Source organism: Myxocyprinus asiaticus, chromosome 7 (assembly GCF_019703515.2).
Source record: "Myxocyprinus asiaticus isolate MX2 ecotype Aquarium Trade chromosome 7, UBuf_Myxa_2, whole genome shotgun sequence".
In the NCBI taxonomy this organism is placed as follows: domain Eukaryota; kingdom Metazoa; phylum Chordata; class Actinopteri; order Cypriniformes; family Catostomidae; genus Myxocyprinus; species Myxocyprinus asiaticus.
The window spans coordinates 32,846,790-32,868,970 of record NC_059350.1 but is presented as its reverse complement, the minus strand read 5'-3'; the positions used below and the strand labels follow the sequence as shown (position 1 = coordinate 32,868,970).

Sequence of the window (22,181 nt, the reverse complement as noted above, 5' to 3'; positions counted from 1 at the left end):
CAGTTAATTCTGCTGCCCAAACTCCATAGGTCATCATCATTGAATGTTAAAAGAAAACATTTTAAAATGTAAAAAAAAAAAAAAGCATATTATTAAATATATATGTTATATCACTTCAATCTTACATATACAGTAAGAAATTTTATGAAATTTTCTTGATTCAGCAAAGCCTTATTTAACACAATTTCCACATGCGATGTCACTTGTAATATGTCAGATGTAATGTCTGCGCAAATCAAAGGCTTGCTTACTGTTTTAATTTCTGGAACCATTTGGCATGCACCATGTGGTTGTGGAAATCAGTTCTATTCTCTCTCCCCTAAATTGCATCAGACCTGCTAGCTGAAATCTCTTTGTGTAATATATTATGTCTGCCAATAGATCTTGGATAAGGGGCTCCCAAACAATCACCTTCCAATTACCTTCCCTCATTGATTAGAGCATTAGCCCAGCATCAGACACATGCACACACTCTTTGTGAATACATTAGCCCAGACTGAGTGAGATATAAAGGTCAGACAAAAATGAGAGAGTGCGAATGACAGAGAGAGAGAGAGAGTTTTCACTTTTACTTACTCTTTTATTGCATCTTTTTTATTATATTTTTATATGTATTTATTTAAAATCTATATAGAAACAACTTTGTAATGCTTTGGCAATACTGTTATAAAACTGTCATGCCAATAAAGCTAAATTTAACTGAATTGAGAGAGAGAGAGAGAGAGAGAGAGAGGGAGAAGGAGAGAGAGTGAGAGAGAGAGAGAGAGAGAGAGAGACAGAGAGGGAGAAGGAGAGAGAGAGAGAGAGAGAGAGAGAGAGAGAGAAAGAAAGAGATGAGGTAGAGAATGATAAATGATGTGTGATTCCAGCCACAGCTTCTATAAAAAGCAGCAGAGCAGGACAGAGAGAAAAAAAAGGCCAAATCTTCTCTTTTCACAATGTCTTGCATTTCGATTTGTTTCCCTATTGTATACATTGCAGATGATATATTATGAAGTGTATTTTGTATATTGTAATGTGTATTGTACATTGTAATCTTTGCATTGCATTGTTATCATCAAAGTTTCAAGTTAACACAAAACCCAATAGAACTTTTATTAATCAAATGTAAATCCTGTGTGGCACACTTGGACGTAATCAGAAATTTCCAATCAGTTTCAAATAATTTATAAATGTTGTAATAGAGGGAAAATACTTTGTGTTTTAATGTTATATCAGGGCAATGATAATTATTACATATTTCATATTTTTGTTTCATTTTTTAATGCACTGAAACAGAACAGGACCCCCAAAGTTGAACTTTCTGATAATCCTAAACCTAACCTAACCTAACCACCACCCCCTCCCAGTCACCCCTCAATTTGAACCCTGATTGTAATACAGTAAGTATATGTTATTGTAATGTGTTTATTGTAATAGAAATGTAATGGTTTCATGTTTCTTTGTACTTATTATAATTATTTAAAAAAATAACTCTTTGTATTTATTGTAATTTATTGTCTATTGTCAAACGTGACCAGAGGTACATTTTGGCACTTCACATGTCCTGGTGAATAAAAAAACATTCTGAATTTGACATTTCCTATATCCACTATGGGAATACACTGCTACATTTGGAGTGTACCTTGCACATTAGCAGCTGTGAGTTATATAAACTGAAAAATGACAAATGTATCTCATGTGTTGATCATGCAGAGAGCGCTGCCAGCATCCAAAGATGTGAATCCATGTTAAGATGAGTGAGTGTGAAAGCAAGCATGTGATACAGGTATGGTGTGTGTGTGTGTGTGTGTGTGTGTGTGTGTGTGTGTGTGTGTGTGTGTGTGTGAGTGAGAAAGAAACTGTAATGGTAATTTCCTCCACACTGACTCTGGGCATGGTCTATGGCCTTACTAATTGGATCTTACAGTCTGGTCTACCCTGAGGCAGTGTGTGTGTGTGTGTGTGTGTGTGTGTGTGTGTGTGTGTGTGTGTGTGTGTGTGTGTGTGTGTGTGAATGTGTGGCAGCTGGCTACACACACTGGTGGTATAACAGGCAACCTCAGGGCAGGATATGGTGCTCTCTGCCTCTCACATTTCCACTGATTAAATACACACACACACACACACACACACACACACACACACACACACACACACACACACACACACACACAGGTTATAATTCTGAATGACCAAAACAATATAAAAAAGAAAAACGAAAACAGTATAATCAAATCTGACCAGTTCAAAATTAAAAACTTTCAGCAGACGCTGCAATTTTATGAGTTTTGCACGAGGGCAAGGCATAACGTTACACAGCATGACACATCCATTCATTCTTTGAAATTATGCTCATGCGAAGCCTGAGGAACATTTGATTTCATTTCCCTGCATCATTCCTTTTGTGCCATGGGGTGACACATTGTCGTTCATGGCCAAAGTCAAGGTCAGACTGATAGCAGGCTGTGCTCTCAACATAAGCCAGAACTGAAACGATAATGTTTCTTTTGATGACGCAGATGCTAATGTGGGTTTGTTTTGCGTGGGTTCTGTTCTCCTATGGGGCTAAGCCGTGTCTGTGCAGTTTGGAGGCAAAGCAGAATTCATTTGTCTTCCCAAACAACATTAAAGAATGCAAACAGGGCAGCTAATGTGTTAAAGGCTGATGTTTGGGCTGTGTTATGTAATGTGGGCTCTCTCAAATGAGTCTATTTGATTTATTTCTTGTGCGAAATGCTGTACAAATATGTTCTGCTATTTTCCCTGATGAGGAACACCTGCTTTTGAAGCACAATGTTTTTTTCCTATTTATTTATTTATTTATTTATTTTGTGTGCTAATTATCGCCACAAATCAAAATGTTAGCTCTCAGTACTCAACTCAACTCTAACACATGTATACACTCTGTGTGACAATCACACTTAAATCTTCTTTTGAACAATCTCGATATCAATTTTTAAATCCAGATGTTTCGATCTTTTACTCTATCTTTAACCCCCCACTACAATAAGAGGAAATCGCTCACATTAGCAACCATATTTCTCACTATGCGACAGCAAATTTATATATTTGTCAACTGCCTGGTAAATGTTTAGATTTCACTCACCAGTAGTTGTGTAGTATAGTGGTGGAGTTTTCTACAGTGACATCCTTTCACTGCCAGTGGAGAGTAAAAGTTGTTCTGTGTGTGTCCAAAGACGAGATCCACGCAAGTGATTCGTCATTGAATAATATCTCTTTTAATCAGGCATAGCACTTATGAGATAAAGCCAATCGAGTATCTATTGTTAACATGCGCTCATTTACAGATGCAGTTTATGGAAATGCCGGGTTTCCTTAAAGAGACAGTACCGGTTTTTAGCACATGTTCAACAAATCAATGTAAATACCTATAAATAGTATAAATTATGCAATTAAACAATAAACGTAACAAAATATAATATATGCAATATAATATCGTATTTATTGATTGAATATACTGATTTGTTCATTTTTAAAAAGCTAAAATGTGACCATAATGATGAAAAACTAATAAAATATAATTAGTACAATTTATATTTTCATAATGTACCTAGTTAGAAGGTCTTAAATGTAAATTCACAGCATTAACTGGGAGATAATTTCTTTCATATTTAAGCAAAAGGGACATTATAACTGAAATATACTAGCGGTGGGAAAAAATATCGATATGTTAAAGTATTGTGATATTTGTCCTTGTGATATTGTATCGATATTTACATTTTTCCACATTAATATTATGGTGATGGGAAATTTTTTTATCTTTGCTATATTTATCTAGGAATTCAACAGCAGTCCCTTACAAGGTGCAGTTATCATGCTTTACACATGATCACCCTCCCTTACTAAAATTTATTATTTTAGTAATTTATTTTGACAAAAATGTTAGTATCATGTAAAATAGGATAACCTTTTAGGTGAAATCTGTGTTGTAATAAATAATGTTTTTAAAGTGTTAAGGCTACTAAAGTATTCATAAATACTAAACTCAGCAAAAAAAGAAATGTCCCTTTTTCAGTACACTGTATTATAAAGATAATTTTGTAAAAATCTAAATGACTTTACAGATCTTTATTGTAAAGGGTTTAAACAATGTTTTCCATGCTTGTTCAATAAACCATAAACAATTAATGAACATACACCTGTGGAACGGTCGTTAAGACACTAACAGTTTACAGACGGTAGGCAATTAAGGTCACAGTTATAAAAACTTAGGACACTAAAGAGACCTTTCTACTGACTCTGAAAAACACCAAAAGAAAGATGCCCAGGTTCCCCGCTCATCTGTGTGAACGTGCCTTAGGCATGCTGCATTCAGGCATGAGGACTGCAGATGTGGCCAGGGCAATAAATTGCAATGTCTGTACGGTGAGACGCCTAAGACAGCACTACAGGGAGACAGGAAGGACAGCTGATTGTTCTCGCAGTGGCAGACCACGTGTAACAACACCTGCACAGGATCGGTACATCCGAATATCACACCAGCGGGACAGGTACAGGATGGCAACAACAACTGCCCGAGTTACACCAGAAACGCACAATCCCTACATCAGTGCTCAGACTGTCCGCAATAGGCTGACAGAGGCTGGACTGAGGGCTTGTAGGCCTGTTGTAAGGCAGGTCCTTACCAGACATCACCGGCAACAACGTCGCCTATGGGCACAAACCCACCTTTGCTGGACCAGACAGGACTGGCAAAAAGTGCTCTTCACTAACGAGTCGCAGTTTTGTTTCACCAGGGGTGCTGGTTGGACTCGCGTTTATCGTCGAAGGAATGAGCGTTACACCGAGGCCTGTACTCTGGAGTGGGATTGATTTGGAGGTGGAGGGTCCGTCATGATCTGGGGCGGTGTGTCACAGCATCATCGGACTGAGCTTGTTGTCATTGCAGGAAATCTCAACGCTGTGCGTTACAGGGAAGACATCCTCCTCCCTCATGTATTACCCTTCCTGCAGGCTCATCCTGACATGATCCTCCAGCATGACAATGCCATCAGCCATACTGCTCGTTCTATGCGTGATTTCCTGCAGGACAGGAATGTCAGTGTTCTGCCATGGCTAGTGAAGAACCCGGATCTCAATCCCATTGAGCATGTCTGGGACCTGTTGGATCGGAGGGTGAGGCCTAGGGCCATTCCCCCCAGAAATGTCAGTGAAATTGCAAGTGCCTTGGTGGAAGAGTGGGGTAACACCTCACAGCAAGAACTGGCAAATCTGGTGCAGTCCATGAGGAGGAGATGCACTGCAGTATTTAATGCAGCTGGTGGCCACACCAGATACTGACTGTTACTTTTGATTTTGACCCCCCCTTTGTTCAGGGACACATTATTCCATTTCTGTTAGTCACATTTCTGTGAAACTTGTTCAGTTTAAGTCTTAGTTGTTGAATCTTTTTATGTACATACAAATATTTACACATGTTAAGTTTGCTGAAAATAAAAGCAGTTGAAAGTGAGAGGACGTTTCTTTTTTTGTTGAGTTTATAATTTTTAGTTTACTTTTAGAAAGACGAGCTATACTGACCTAACCACAGAAATAGGGATCCATTATTGACTTATATGCTTATGGCTTTCAATTGTACATAGATACTAGAAAATAAACTGGCCTTGTTTTGTAAACTGGCACTTTTATATTAATTTAACAATGCATTTGGAGATTTGGAAACAGTTCTCTTAAGTCTGATGAAGACGAATGAGTAACATTGAGTGAAATATTGCAGTATCTCATAGTGTTGAATCGCAATACACCAAAAATAAAGAATCGCAATAATATCGTATTGTGGCCTAAATATCGATATTATATCGCCAGTTACCTTGTGATTCCCACCCCTAAAATATACCCATATGAATCAATATCGAATCGAGAGCTTGTCAATTGGAATCGAATCTGGAAATCTGTATCAATACCCAGCCCTACAAAAAAGAAAACTAATAATAATTTGTTTCTTTGATAATTAAGCATTGTTGGGAGGAAAGTGTTTGTCTAAAATGTCACAGCAGAAATGACTTATTCACATGTCTAAATTTAGTCAGTTAATTCAAGTCATACTTTCCTCAGAACATTTGCTTTAAAGGCATAGTTCACCCTATCATCATTTACCCATTCTCATGTCGCTCAAAGCTTGCACAGCATTTTTTTGGAACACAAAATGAGGTTCAGTATCCATCAAAATGCCCTGCTCTTTTTCTATACAATGAAAGCGTACTGTGATCACTACCTGTCAAGTTCAGCTGCAATTTTGTTTACTTTTTTAAAATTGAATGTTAGGTCGGGATTTGAATTGGAGTCCTATTGAACACTGAATAAAAACATATAACTATACTGTATATTTAGTAATAATAATGATTTATAATAATCGTAGAATCATTTGTTTATTCTATTTTATCATCAACACTTTTTAAATACTTACATATGGCACTACATGATGTTTTGCACAGGTAGTTATGCAGCATGTTTTGTATTTTCTTTTGTCACCTTGCCTAGGGCACCAAGTGAGCCATGATCAGCACTGGTGTCCCTTCAAATTAATAGGTGCATGACGGCCCTGGTTTCATGAGTGAATGACACAATATTTGTTGTATCCTATTTGAGAACTTTTGATCTGTACGATGTTTTGACCATATGTTTGACAGTATGGTGTACAATAAAATAATGATATTTCATAAGTTATGAAAACACTTCTAATTTGTGAGAAAATTAAAATGCACCTTGTGGTGAAATAGAGTGGAGCCGAGCGGCGTCTGGGCAGAGCGAGGCCGGGAAGATAAGTGGCGAATGACTTCCACCTGCGCGCCACACCAGCCTCGCGTTCCAGCGAGGGGAGGCGAGAGTATTTAAGGAGAAGATACAGCGGCAGATGAGAGAGAGATGCACGTAGCTTGTCCGCGTTCTTGTGTGTGTTTTATGATTTGACGTAGCTGGCTGAAAAGCAGTGCGTGTTTTTGTTTCTTTATACACTGAAAAGTGTTATTAAATGTGATTATTAAATGAATTCTACAATAATTTAACAAATATTTTTGAATCCATGAACGACATTGCTTTTGTTTATTTATGACGTTTTATTTTAGAAATTAAGACATTTTCTCTCAATGCACTAGCATTTTGTATACTCACAGAACGATGCAAACACACCAACACTATAAATGCAAACCACCGCGTTGGCCCCTACGCGAAGCTTATATTGTAGGTTCGGCGCGGAAGTATAAATCAGCCTTTAGGCATTAGCTATTTTTGATTAAATAAATATAACCAGCCAATTTCATAATTTTAACGGAAAAAGAAAGTAAAAATGCTATAGTAAAAACTGTTAACTGGATAGTTACCTAACCATATAAGGTGAAAAATTATATTATATTTAACAAGACAATACATGTAATTTTATGATAAAATATTGTAAGAAATATATGTTAAGTATGATTTACATTATTGTTAACAAAATATATATATTTTATGTTTAACAAGACAATACATGTATTTATTTGATTAATTTTTGTGTAAACTGTAATAATAAATAATTGGGTGTATCCAGAAGTCCCTGCAAGACCCATCATATTTGATTATATTTTGTTGAAATATTAATGTTTTGTTATGTACATTAGGGTGATTTATGATGCATTTTATGTGCTTTATGATTATTGCATTATTTCAGTTATATATTTTAATGACAGGCCAATATACGGTAAAGAACTATAAAATTTACAGGCATCAAAATGACATCCAATAATGCCTGAAACATGGTCACTGTATTTTTTACAGTGAATTTTGGCAACCACAGCATTTTTATCATAAATTTAAAAGGATTTTTTATTAAATTTTTTTACAGTGAAGAGAGATACAAACTTGACACATATTTCACCTCAGATAAGCTGTCAGTGTCTAAAGGAGAGTGATGTCACTGCTTTAACAGCTAGTTGATCAGTTCAGTTCTGTTTATCGTATGTGGATTTTTTGTGGATTGTCATTCTCGTAAATAACCAAACTCTGTGTGTACAGAATGGAATTAAGCACTCAGAGGAGAAGTAACAACCGTATTAAGCAGTAGTGTGTAAGTAACCATATACTAAAACATACAAAGACATCACTACAATGAGATTACAATAGTACCTGAAGCCCATAATCTTGTAGGCGTCAGGCAGATAGCAGCGAGTGTTCTCCATCTGAGCGGGATCCGAGTCACAGATCTTGTCATCTGTGCGCCCATAATTGGCGCTCTCGATCATAATGACATCCGTGCCCGGGCAGCGCAGTTCAATAGGATAGCCCTCACATGACAACTCTCGACGCACCACAGCCATAGGCACCGGAGCACGACTTAAAACTGCAGAGAAAGAGAAAGAGTGACAAAAATATTATTATTTGTTTTATTACACCGATTACAACAGACAATAAAAAAATCTAAATGTTCTTCAGCTTTCTTTGATGCACACGCTCTCTCATATAAGATTGCATTTTTTTTTTTTGTAAGAGCCCATAATAAAAGCTGTGTGTGTGTGTGTGTGTGTGTGTGGTGGTGGTGGTGGTGGTGGTGGTGGTGGGGGGGGGGGGGCGGGGTTGGTTTACATATCTATACTTTTTGGAGCAGTGTTAATAATTTCTTTCAAGGGGTAATATTTGGCCCCTGGATTTCATTTTCAGGGGTATTTTTTTTTTACCTTTATGAGGGAATATTTTATTTTAATCATATACACATTTTTACTGTCTCATTCTTTTATGTCTAATACATCAACTTAATCAATTAACATAAATTCTCCAACTAAATTATTGGATTAAATATTTATTACCAATTACCCATCAAATTAAATCAACATCAAATATTTTATGCAATGATACATATTACTAGGCCTAGAATAGCATGTTAAAACTATATTATGGTCTCTTTACTGTCTTTACTGTGCAATATTCTCTGGCATTATGCATTTGCATGTCTGTTATGTAAATAAATATTTACTTATATTGTTACAATACACAATATTATGGAGCCCCTTAGAGGACAGGGTGGGAATTTTGTTTTTCTGAAATAGTTTTGCATTCCATTGCAAAAAGTTTTGCATTCCATCGCAATAGTTTGCGTTCCCTCACAATAAGTTTTGCGCGACCTCGCAATAAATTTAACATGGTTTTACTACAGTAACCATATTTTAACCTTGATATTCATAGTAAAATCATATTAATAATACAGGAAAATCATAATTTTTTAGTTATTACGGTTTTACTACAAATAACATGGTCATTGTTAAGAAACATGTTTTCTGCCAAATCTATGGTTACTACAGTCTACAATAATGGTAGCACTTTATTATAAGGTTATATTTGTTAACATTAGTAAATGCATTAGGTATCATTAACTAACAATGAACAAAATATTTTTACAATATTTATTATCTTTGTTAATGCTAGTTAATAAAAATACAATTGTTCATTTTTAGTCCATGTTAGTTCATAGTGTATTAACTGATGTTATCATACACAACTTTTGATTTTAAAAATGTTTATGTTGAAATTAACATTAACCAAGATTACTAACTGCTGTAAAAGTATTATTAATTGTCAGTTCATGTTATCTAATGTTAACAAATGTAACCTTATTTTAAAGTGTCACCACAACATTATTACAGTAAAACCATTGTAAAACAATTGTATTTGCATATTAAAACCATAATACCCACAACATTTTGATTTTTATTACCATAGTTTTTGTTTTCCTGTATTATCACTATGGTTTCAATACGAATACCATGGTTAAAATATGGTTACTATAGTAAAACCATGGTAAATTTATTGTGAGGGAACGCAAAACTTATTGCGAGGGCACGCAAATCTATTTCAGAAAACAAATTCCCACGCTGTCCTCTAAGGGGCTCCGTACTATACCCAATTTGCATGCACCTGTACGTAGGTTTCTATTTTCACTTTTCCTGTTTACTCTGTTAACTCTTTTAATAGTTTTGGTCTATATAATATATTTAGGTGTTCAGAGCACTTGTTTCCAAAACAAATCCCTTTATGTGTGAGCACACTTGGCCAGTAAAGCTCTTTCTGATTCTTATATCAGGTGCTACAAAATGAAGAACTGAGCATTTTTTTGCCTGCACATTGTGGGTAGGTTCAGGGTGTCTAGAAATTATAATTAGCTTTATATAAAAACAACAGAAGTCTATGGTGTGTACCCATTCATATAGTGGCAAATAAAGGTGTGTGTGTGTGTTTGAGAGAGAAGGCAAGTACAAAGAGGAATACAGGATACAGAATAACTCACTGGAAGAAAACTATTCTTTCGTTATAGGATATAAAGATCTCATACTTGTACAAAAAGTCACATCTATCGAGTGACCAGGTCCCGAGTAATAATCTCTCTTTTAATTACACCCATTCACACTTAAATCAAAAATTACATTATTTACCACCACCCCTTTCCTGTTACCCTAGCAACGCACTTCTTTCCTTGCATGACGTATAGCCATAGACACACACCAACACAACAAACACCACTGTAGTGCCTCAGACAAAGACACACGTACACTCTTATGAAATTAATCTAAAGGATGTGAATGACACTTGACTGTCTGCATGAGTTAATTTCATATTCCGCTGCTGCCTCTGATAAGCATACAGGAGAATAAATAAATCATAGGGGTGAAACAACTTCATCCAATCAAGACTCAGGATTATACTGTCGTCACTGTAATCACTTATGTTGCGAATCAACTGACAGGCACACACACACAAGGTACTGACAGCACCAGAACACTTCTTATTCGAAGAGAATGCAAAGCCCAGCAGAAATGACTATGTGCATAAATGTGTGGGCAGGGCTGAATGTATGGAACTGAAAGGGCTTATGGGTATAATGTGGTTTATTGGTTTAAATAGGATTGAGTGCAGCCAGGAAGGCTGCTGTCAGGTTGGAACAGCATTTCAGTGCCCTTGAGACCAGCAGAAGGTGAGCGTTAGAGAAAAGAACCAATCAATGGCAATGAGAAAAAAGCAAAGCGGGTGAATGAATGTGTGTATTACAGAGATACAGAGAACGTCAATGAGAGACAGAAGAGAGAAGTGAGTGTTGAAGGAGGTGAGAAGGACACTGAGTGATTGTTAAGGAACAGTTCAACCAAAAACGAAAAATCTGTCATTATTTAATCACCCTCAAGTCATTCAAAACATGAATAACTTACTTTCTGTGAAAAAAAAAAATGACCAATTTTTGGTTAATATCTTGGCTGCTCTTTTCCTTATAATGAAAGTGAATGAGGACTAGGGTTGTCAAGCTCCAATATGACTAAAAAGCACAAAAAATGATTATTAAAATACAAAATGTGCGCTATATTTCAAGTCTTCAGAAGCCATGTGATAGCTATGTGTGTGAAACAGAAATTTAAGTCATTATTCACTGAAATTCTTGATGCAATGGCCAATTCATAAACAAATCATTCTTTTGAGATGAATCGGTTGATCCAATTCATATAACTACTCTGAATGATGACGCTGTAAACTAGTGAAACACGGCGCAAATAAAGTGAGATGCTCTTAAAGCACCCTCTGACACATGAGAACCTAGACCTACAGTTAATAGCTCAAACGGATGTAGGCCAATAATAGGGTTATGTTCAATATTATGGAAATAAACAATTTTTGTTTTTTTACTTTTATGCCACTTTTTGTATTGTAGAAATGCTTACTGTTTACTGTATTGTCTGCTGCCACAACATGTATATTATGTAATGTATTTGAATTATATTAATTATTATATTAACTATATAGTATATTTCTAACTATTTTAATTATTATATACAAAAGTATCTTTATTTGAGGTCCTTTCTCGCAAATATTGAGGTTAATTAGATAAATTAAATCGGCACATCATGTAATTAATTTGATAAAAATAATAAAGAAAAGCAACCAATAAGTGCCCAACATAGATGGAACTCCTTCAATACTGTTTAAAAATCATCCCAGGGTGATACCTCAAGAAGTTGGTTGAGAAAATGCCAAGAGTACATTTCTGCAAAATCTAGGCAAAGGGTGACAACTTTGAAGATACAAAAAAATATAACACAGTTTTGATTTATTTTGGATTTTTTTAGTCACAACATAATTCCCATAGTTCCATTTATGTTATTCCATAGTTTTGATGTCTTTACTATTATTCTAAAATGTGAAAAATTATAATAAAGAATGAGTAAGTGTTTCAAAACTTTTGACCGGTAGTGTGTGTGTATATATATATATATATATATATATATATATATATATATATATATATCACACACACACACACACACACACACACACACACACACACACACACACACACACAGTTAAGTCAGAAGTTTACATACACCTTAGACAAATACATTTAAACTCAGTTTTTCACAATTCCTGACATTCAAATTTTAGAAAACATTCCCTGTCTTAGGTCAGTTAGGATCACTACTTTATTTTAAGAATGTGAAATGTCAGGATAATAGTAGAGAGAATTATTTATTTCAGCTTTTATTTATTTCATCACATTCCCAGTGGGTAAGATGTTCACATATACTTTGTTAGTATTTGGTAGCATTGCCTTTAAATTGTTTAACTTGGGTCAAACATTTTGGGCAGCCTTCCACAAGCTTCTCACAATAAGTTTTGTGACTTTTGGCCCAATCCTCCAGACAGAACTGGTGTAACTGAGTCAGGTTTGTAGGCCTCCTTGCTCGAACATGCTTTTTCAGTTCTGCCCACAAATTTTCTATTGGATTGAGGTCAGGGCTTTGTGATGGCCGCTCCAAAACCTTGACTTTGTTGTCCTTAAGCCATTTTGCCACAACTTTGGAGGTATGCTTGGGGTCATTGTCCATTTGGAAGACCCAATGGCGACCAAGCTTTAACTTCCTGGCTGATGTCTTGAGATGTTGCTTTAATATATCCACATCATTTTCCTTCCTCATGATGCCATCAATTTTGTGAAGTGCACCAGTCCCTCCTGCAGCAAAGCACAACACGATGCTGCCACCCCCATGCTTCACGGTTGGGATGGTGTTCTTCGGCTTGCAAGACTCCCCCTTTTTCCTCCAAACATAACAATGGTCATTATGGCCAAACAGTTAATATTTTGTTTCATTAGACCAGAGGACATTTCTCCAAAAAGTAAGATATTTGTCCCCATGTGCACTTGCAAACTGTAGTTTGGCTTTTTTATGACGGTTTTGGATCAGTGGCTTCTTCCTTGCTGAGCAGCCTTTCAGGTTATGTCGATATAGGACTCATTTTACTGTGGATATAGATACTTGACTACCTGTTTCCTCCAGCATCTTCATAAGGTACTTTGCTGTTGTTCTGGGATTGATTTGCACTTTTCGCACCAAACTATGTTAATCTCTAGGAGACAGAATGCGTCTCCTTCCTGAGTGGTATGATGGCTACATGGTCCCATGGTGTTTATACTTGCATACTATTGTTTGGACAGTTGAATGTGGTACCTTCAGGCATTTGGAAATTGCTCCCAAGGATGAACCAGATTTATGGAGGTCCACAATGTTTTTTCTGAGGTCTTGGCTGATTTGTATTGTTTATTTTTTTTATCCCCTCTTCTTCCAATTTGGAATGCCCAATTCCCACTACTTAGTAGGTCCTCGTGGTGGCGCGGTTACTCAGCTCAATCCGGGTGGTGGAGGACAAGTCCCAATTGCCTCCGCTTCTGAGACCGTCAATCTGCGCATCTTATCACGTGGCTCGCTGTGCACGACACCGCCGAGACTCCCAGCATGTGGAGGCACATGCTACACTCTGCGATCAATGCACAACTTAACACACACCCCATTGAGAGCAAGAACCACTAATCGTGACCACGAGGAGGTTACCCCATATGACTCTTCCCTCCCTAGCAACCGGGCCAATTTGGTTGCTTAGGAGACCTGGCTGGAGTCACTCAGCATGCCCTGGATTCGAACTTACGACTCCAGAGGTGGTAGTCAGCATCAATACTCGCTGAGCTACCCAGGCCCCTTGGCTGATTTATTTTGATTTTCCCATGATGTCAAGCAAATAGGCACTGAGTTTGAAGGTAGGCCTTAAAATGCATCCACAGGTACCCCTCCAATTTAGTACACTTCCTATCCTATGGAATATTCCAAGCTGCTTAAAGGCACAGTTAACTTAGTGTATGTAAACTTCTGACCCACTGGAATTGTGATATAGTCAATTAAAAGTGAAACAATCTGTCTGTAAACAATTGTTGGAAAAATTACTCTTGTCATGCACAAAGTAGATGTCCTAAATGACTTGCCAAAACTATAGTTTGCTAATATTAAATCTGTGGAGTGGTTAAAAAATTAGTTTTAATGATTTCAACCTAAGTGTATGTAAACTTCTGACTTCAACTGTATATATATATAACCAATTACCCTTAAAATTAAATCAATATCAAATATTTTATGCAATTATACATATTACTAGGCCGAGAATAGCCTGTTAACAACTATATTATGGTCTTTTTACTGTCTTTACTGTGCAATATTCTCTGGCATTACGCATCTGCATGTCTGTTATGTAAATATATATTTATTTATATTGTTACAATACACTTTTCCCAATTTGCACACACCTGAACATACACTATATTGCCAAAAGTATTCGCTCATCTGCCTTTAGATACATATGAACTTCAGTGACATCCCATTCTTAATCCATAGGGTTTAATATGACGTCGGCCCACCCTTTGCAGCTATAACAGCTTCAACTCTCTTCTGGGAAGGCTTTCTACAAGGTTTAGGAGTGTGTTTATGGGAATTTTTGACCATTCTTCCAGAAGTGCATTTGTGAGGTCAGACACTGATGTTGGACGAGAAGGCCTGGCTCGCAGTCTTCGCTCTAATTCATCCCAAAGGTGCTCTATCAGGTTGAGGTCAGGACTCTGTGCAGGCCAGTCAAGTTCTTCCACACCAAACTCGCTCATCCATGTCTTTATGGACCTTGCTTTGTGCACTGGTGTGCAGTCATGTTGGAACAGGAAGGGGCCATCCCCAAACTGTTCCCACAAAGTTGGGAGCATGGAATTGTCCAAAATCTCTTGTTATGCTGAAGCATTCAGAGTTCCTTTCACTGGAACTAAGGGGCCAAGCCCAGCTCCTGAAAAACAACCCCACACCATAATCCCCCCTCCACCAAACTTCACAGCTGGCACAATGCAGTCAGACGAGTACTGTTTTCCTGGCAACTGCCAAACCCAAACTCATCCATCAGATTGCCAGATGGAGAAGCGTGATTCGTCACTCCAGAGAACACGTCTCCACTGCTCTAGAGTCCAGTGGCGGCGTGCTTTACACCACTGCATCTGACGCTTTGCATTGCACTTGGTGATGTATGGCTTGGATGCAGCTGCTCGGCCATGGAAACCCATTCCATGAAGCTCTCTGCCACATGAACTTTGGAGGTCTGTAGCGATTGACTCTGCAGAAAGTTGGCGACCTCTGCGCACTATGCACCTCAGCATCCACTGACCCCGCTCTGTCATTTTACGTGGCCTACCACTTCGTGGCTGAGTTGCTGTCATTCCCAATCGCTTCCACTTTGTTATAATACCACTGACAGTTGACTGTGGAATATTTAGTAGCGAGGAAATTTCATGACTGGACTTGTTGCACAGGTGGCATCCTATCACAGTACCACGCTGGAATTCACTGAGCTCCTGAGAGCGGCCCATTCTTTCACAAATGTTTGTAGAAGCAGTCTGCATGCCTAGGTGCTTCATTTTATACACCTGTGGCCATGGAAGTGATTGGAACACCTGAATTCAATTATTTGGATGGGTGAGCGAATACTTTTGGCAATATAGTGTAGGTTTCTTTTTTCGCTTTTCCGGTTTACTCTGTCTAAATTTCTCTATCTGTTGATTCTTTTAATATTTTGTGTCTATATAATATATTTAAGTGCTCAGAGCTCCTGTTTCCAAAACAAATCCCTTTTATGTGTGAGCACACTTGGCCAATAAAGCTCTTTCTGATTCTTTTATCAGATGCTACAAATAAAACAAAATGGTGGACTGGGCATTTTTTGCCTTCACAAGTGCTCAGAGCTCCTGTTTATATATATTTTATACATTTTGCGATTCAATATAACCAGGAAATTACTAAAATATCAGTCTGTTTCTCACACACATGACTTCAGAAGACATGAAATATAGCACACAAAATGTATGGACCACAATTATGATATTTTCATTGTGCTTTTGCATCTTTTTAAAGCTTTCGTCTGTATTTATTGTAACTGCATTGAAACACGCAAACAGCACAGTCTTCAGAATTTCTCCTTTTTTGTGTTCCAAGGGGTTTGGAACAATAAACTATTGGGTGAACTGTTCCTTTAAGGCTTGTGTTGAACATTGTCCTGATGTTTTTAAAATATTCCCCCTTTGGCCAATTCCCCAGTGTCTTCTGAGCTAAAAACGTTACGCTAAAGGTCCCCTTGAGGAACCAACATGCACACACGGTCACGCTCACATGTGCTACACACACCACACACACACAGAGAGTCTAGACGTGTATATCTCTGATTATTGATCTGTCAGATCCTCTTACATCTGCACTCTATCTCACACACTTTTAACAGGTTCACACACATTCACACAATTTTTATAGTTATAGATTGGCCCATAAAATGGCTCTTTTACAGAAAAATCAACCAGCTATATTTCATCTTTCACTCGAAATGGAGCCTTCTATTAAAAGGCTTTGAAAGTTATTTGTGTTTCATATTTTTCTCTCCCATATGTTTGTGTGTTTGTGTTTCTATGAATGTGTAAATATAGTGTTTTGATCATAACGGATGCACAGTGGTTGTGAAATTCAGTGATTGCTCATGAATTATTTATTACTAGAGTAGAGATGTCTCAATTAGTAGTTTCCAGAACTTTTAATAATAAGAAAAAAACTTTGTGGAATTTTCACTAAGGATTTGCGAGCTGTGCGGTTTGGTCTCATTTGGCTTGTCTGACAGTCGACATTTCAAGGTTGGGGGGATAACTAAACAAATAAAAGCAGTAAGACATCTCATTTATCCATAGCTGCTGAAAACAACACAACTTGAAATAATTGGGTTTTGTATGTAGGTGTGCATGTCTCAACAATAAGATTTTTTTTTCTGCTGGCCCAGTAGTTCAGATTAATTCTTGCCCTGCCACATTTTCAATGGCCCAACTACAGGTTGCTATAGGACCCAGTGTGATTATTAAACCGCAAAAAGCTGCAATTGAATTAAATAAATATGTAGCCTGTATGTGCTGCACAGTAAATAAGCACTTTGCTCTCTGTCATCTACTACACACAAGAGCACGAGTGATGCTCATGATGCGTCGTTTTCATTATATTAGCAGCCGGCTTCACACATTCAGTTTGAAGTGCACAGCACATTCAAACTATATATTTATTTCATTAAACTGCAGACTTTGCTGTTTAATTATCATACTAGGATATATCACGATTTTATGTTTAAACAATTACATTCTTATGTCAGATGGTATCGGTTTTAGTATCAGAGCATTTTTTTTTGTTTACAAGTATGAGTACAAGTAAGCCTATTTAAACACAGTATCTGACCCGAGACTGACATTCCTAATTTAAAGAAAACCTCATCACTAGTTATGTTTCCATCCAAGTTGCAAATTTGATTGTGTAAAATCGCATAAAATATCGCAAAAATAATTATCGAATAAAGCAGCGTTTACATCCCACGTTTAAGAGAACTAAATTGCTTCTGAGGAAATTGCCGCAAAACTGAAATGAAATGGAAACTGAAGCCACTGTGGCTTCTTATTAAATGTAATAAATTCCTACTTGTGGTTTAGAGTTTGCAGACAAAATGCTCTGAATGATGAATTCCCATGGCTTGTTGAGGCAGTCACAATTTGTTTGATGCACATCTATATTTCTGTATAAACTCTATAGGAATATATTCGGTAAATGTGTTTCCATTGTAGTTTGTGCATGTCTTCTATCAAATAAAAATTTAATCCACCTCAAGCGAGCATACAAGTTTTTTTATGCACATTTTGAAGATTTTATTTGCATCTTGGTGTTTCCATTAGTGAGTTTTTTAATGGCCGATGCCGATATCCGGAGAGCAGGGTGGCCGATAGGCTGATACAATGCCGATATATTACACAATTTAATATAGTAAATAACATAAACATAAAATTACTAAAAATATATATAATAAACTCTTATTTAGCACTCTATTTACTCAATTTCACAAAAAATCTTAACTTTGTAAAAAAGAATCTTAAAAATATTGTATTTTAAATGGTAGATAGCAGTTTCTTCTGATTTCTGTTTAGTCATCAAATGTTAGTTATTTATTTGCACATGAAGAAATTGTTAATATATTAGGAAGAAGAAAATAACAGTACACACAGTAGTCCAGCAACCATGGATGGCATGTCTATCTTAGCAATCACATTTACTCAAAAAATACAGAATCAAACCAATTGTACATACAGTGCACAGTGAATAAGACATTTACTTATAGTACACGTGAAGCGCTTTTACCTTGAAGTTGCACTCATGCGCTCGTGCGGATCCAGCGCGAGCAGCAATCTCCTGACAGTTTCAACGGCCTGGATCACCTGCTTGGACTATGATATATGAATCAGAGGAACTTTTGATCCTGATCCTGAAGTTTTGATTCTGGCTGATGGAATACGTGCTTCAGAGGAAGATATTAGATGAGCGCTCAACGGGAAGAAAATGCTGGATTTTCGTGAGGTTCGTGAATTACATCTGTTTAAACGAGATATCTGCATATTTGCAAACGGTATATAATACAAGTTTTATTGATAGTTGCCTTATATCATTAGAAAAGAAAGTTAAAAGTTACTGGGAATTGCTGAGGAGAGGCTGATAGAATATGTGCTTTAGAGGTAAATAAATGAGCGCTCCACAGGATGCTGGATCTGCTCAAGTTTTGTGAGGTTTGTGTATTACATCTATTTAAACGAGGTATCCACAGGTGGTATACAACATTAATTTTATTGATATTTGCCTTTTTAATCATTAGACAAGACCATTAAGAGAAACAGGAAACTGTTGAGGAGAGAGAGGGAGAATGAAACAGGTGAGCACTTTAACATTATGAGCTCAAACGCGTCTGCTGCGGCTCTGATATGCCGACCATTTAAATGAGACTGTGTTGCACAACGGTCTATTATTGTAGTAACATGATGGCATATAACAACAAAACGAACTGTGACTGGTCGTTTACATGTCTCAATCGCTTCATATGCAAGCAGGCTATTTTTGGCACCCTCAAGGAACAAATTGGCCAAACAGGAAAATTTATCGGCCGATGCCAATAATTCAAAAAAGTCAGAATATCGTTCGATTTATCGACCTCTGCAATAAATCGGTCGACCGCTAGTTCCCTATCTGTCACTCACTCGACATTGTGTCGATGTAGTGACACTAGGGGTCACTCTTGGGAGCCCAAAACACCTCTGGCCTTTGATAAAAGACCAATGAAAATTGGCGAGTGGTATTTGCATGCCACTCCCCCGGACATACGGGTATAAAAGGAGCTGGTATGCAACCACTCATTCAGGCGCTTCGGCAGAAAAAAAGAGAGTATATTTTCCTGAAAGAGTATATTTCTCTAAAAGAGCGGCACACACGGAACATCTTTTTAAACAAGCGTCTTTTTAAAGATGCCTTTCCGATTGTGTGTTATTCCTGGTTGCGGTCGTTACCTCTCAACTTCAGATGGTTACGATCGCTGTCTTTCGTGTTTGGGCGCGAGACACACGGAGGCAGCGTTCGTGGATGGTTCATGTTCTCACTGCGAGAACATGACCATGGCAACGTTGCGGTCGCAGCTTGCTTTCGTAAGAAAAGTAACCTCCCATTCTCCCATTCTCCATCATGCCCGTCTGCCCCGATCAGGCTTCCGGATGAGTCTGCCGGCTCGTCTCACAGCGAGTTCGCCCTTTTGTTCGGAGCCCGCGAAGCTGATGAGCTCTCGAGCGCAGCATTGGAGAGTGGGCTTTTCCAGTCGGATGCAGAAGCCACAGCTGGGCTCCCCCCTTCGGGATCAATTGCCCAGTCACGGGCTGATGCAGAGATGATGGACATGCTTTCACGGGCGGCCGCGAGCGTCGGGCTAGAGTGGAACCCTCCACTCTCCCCTGAACCCTCGTGGCTCGATGATTGGTTCCTGGGCTCACGGTGCCGCTCAAAGCAGCCACGCCCCGCTCCAGTGCCTTTCTTCCCGGAAGTGCACGAGGAGCTGACAAAATCATGGGAGGCACCTTTTACTGCCCGGTCCCGATTTCTCAGTTCCCCCGCCCTCACTACCCTCGATGGTGGGGCGGCCAGGGGCTATACGGCTATTCCCCTGGTGGATAAAGCGCTCACAGTGCACCTATGCCCGCAGAGCGCCACCACCTGGTGGCACACATCCGCCCCCAATGTGACAGTCTCCACGGGTTGCGAGGACAGGCCTCTTCCTCCCCCGTCCCAGGCTGTTCCGGGGGTGGTCACAAGGAGCCAAGTAAGTGCTTCGATGTCCCTAGACTCAGCACGGCCATGACATGGTGTGGCACATTGAGCTCCACCCCGCCGCGAGGCCCCACCTGCCAGTACGTCCAATGACGTTGTCCCTTTGGTCCCCCTTGCGCGGAACATGGAACTCCAATCCGTCGTGATGGCTGGTCCAGACCATCCGACTCGGCTACGCGATTCAGTTCGCCAGGCGTCCGCCCAGGTTCAGCGGTATTCACTTCACCTTGGTGAAGGATGAAAATGCTACTACCTTGCGTGCGGAGATCGCTACCCTCATATGGAAGGGTGTGATAGAAACTGTCCCTCCGGCCGAGATGAAGAAGGGGTTTTACAGCCCCTACTTCAACGTACCGAAAAAAGGCGGTGGGTTGCGGCCAATCTTGGACCTGCGAGTACTGAACCGGGCTTTACACAGACTCCCGTTCAAGATGCTGACTCGAAAACGCATTCTGGCGAGCGTCCGGCATCAAGATTGGTTCGCAGCGGTAGACTTGAAGGATGCGTACTTTCACAACTCGATTCTACCTTGACTCAGACCCTTCCTGCGGTTTGCATTCGAGGGTCAGGCGTATCAGTACAAGGTCCTCCCTTTCGGCCTGTCTTTGTCCCCACGCATCTTCACGAAGTTCGCAGAGGCAGTTCTTGCCCCGTTAAGGGAAGTGAGCATTCGCATTCTCAACTATCTTGATGATTGGCTAATCCTAGCTCACTCTCGGGACATGTTGTGTGCACACAGGGACCTGGTGCTCTCGCACCTCAGCCGATTAGGGCTTCGGGTCAACTAGGAAAAGAGCAAGCTCCTCCCAGTTCAGAGCGTCTCTTTTCTCGGTTTGGAGTTGGACTCAGTCTCTTTGACAGCGCGCCTCACGAACGAGCGCACACAGTCAGTGCTGGCCTGTTTGAAGGCGTTCAAACAGAAAACAGCGGTTCCACTGAAACTCTTTCAGAGGCTCCTGGGGCTTATGGCATCCTCAGCGGTAGCCACCCCATTTGGGTTGATGCATATGAGACCACTTCAGCTCTGGCTTCAGACTCGAGTCCCGAGATGGGCATGGCGCCGCGGGACACATCGTGTGGTCATCACGCCGGTCTGTCACCGTCTTTTCAGCCCCTGGACTGACCTCTCATTTCTACGGGCAGGTGTTCCCCTAGAGCAGGTCTCCAGGTGCATCGTGGTCACGACAGATGCCTCCAAAATGGTCTGGGACGCTGTTTGCAATGGGCACGCAGCCGCCGGCTTATGGACAGGCCTGCGTCTGCGTTGGCACATCAACTGCCTCGAGTTGTTGCCAATTCTGCTCACCCTGTGGAGGTTCTGGCCGTTGATCCAGGGCAAGCACATGTTCGTTCCTCAGACAACACGGCAACGGTAGCATATGTCAACCGCCAAGGCGGTCTGTGCTCTCGTTGTATGTCAGAACTCGCCCGCCGTCTCCTCCTCTGGAGTCAGCAGCACTTCAAGTCACTGCGAGCCACTCACATCCCGGGCGACCTCAACACTACAGCGGACGCGCTGTCACAGCAAGTTACCCTCAGGGGAAAGTGGAGACTCCACCCTCAGGTGGTCCAGCTGATTTGGAGTTGATTTGGACAGGCACAGGTAGACCTGTTCGCCTCCCAAGAATCCTCCCACTGCCCGCTCTGGTATGCCCTGACCGA

General features: G+C 39.4%; 1 protein-coding gene across 1 annotated transcript in view; it reads right to left on the bottom strand.

The window, feature by feature from the left end:
* The window catches only part of adgrl3.1 (adhesion G protein-coupled receptor L3.1), a 190,646-nt gene that overhangs the window by 114,174 nt on the left and 54,291 nt on the right, over positions 1 to 22,181 (bottom strand). Inside the window, exon 3 of the mRNA XM_051702396.1 lies at positions 8,104 to 8,317. Coding sequence (XP_051558356.1) covers positions 8,104 to 8,317 — 214 coding nt within the window. The remainder of the gene's footprint in view (positions 1 to 8,103; positions 8,318 to 22,181) is intronic.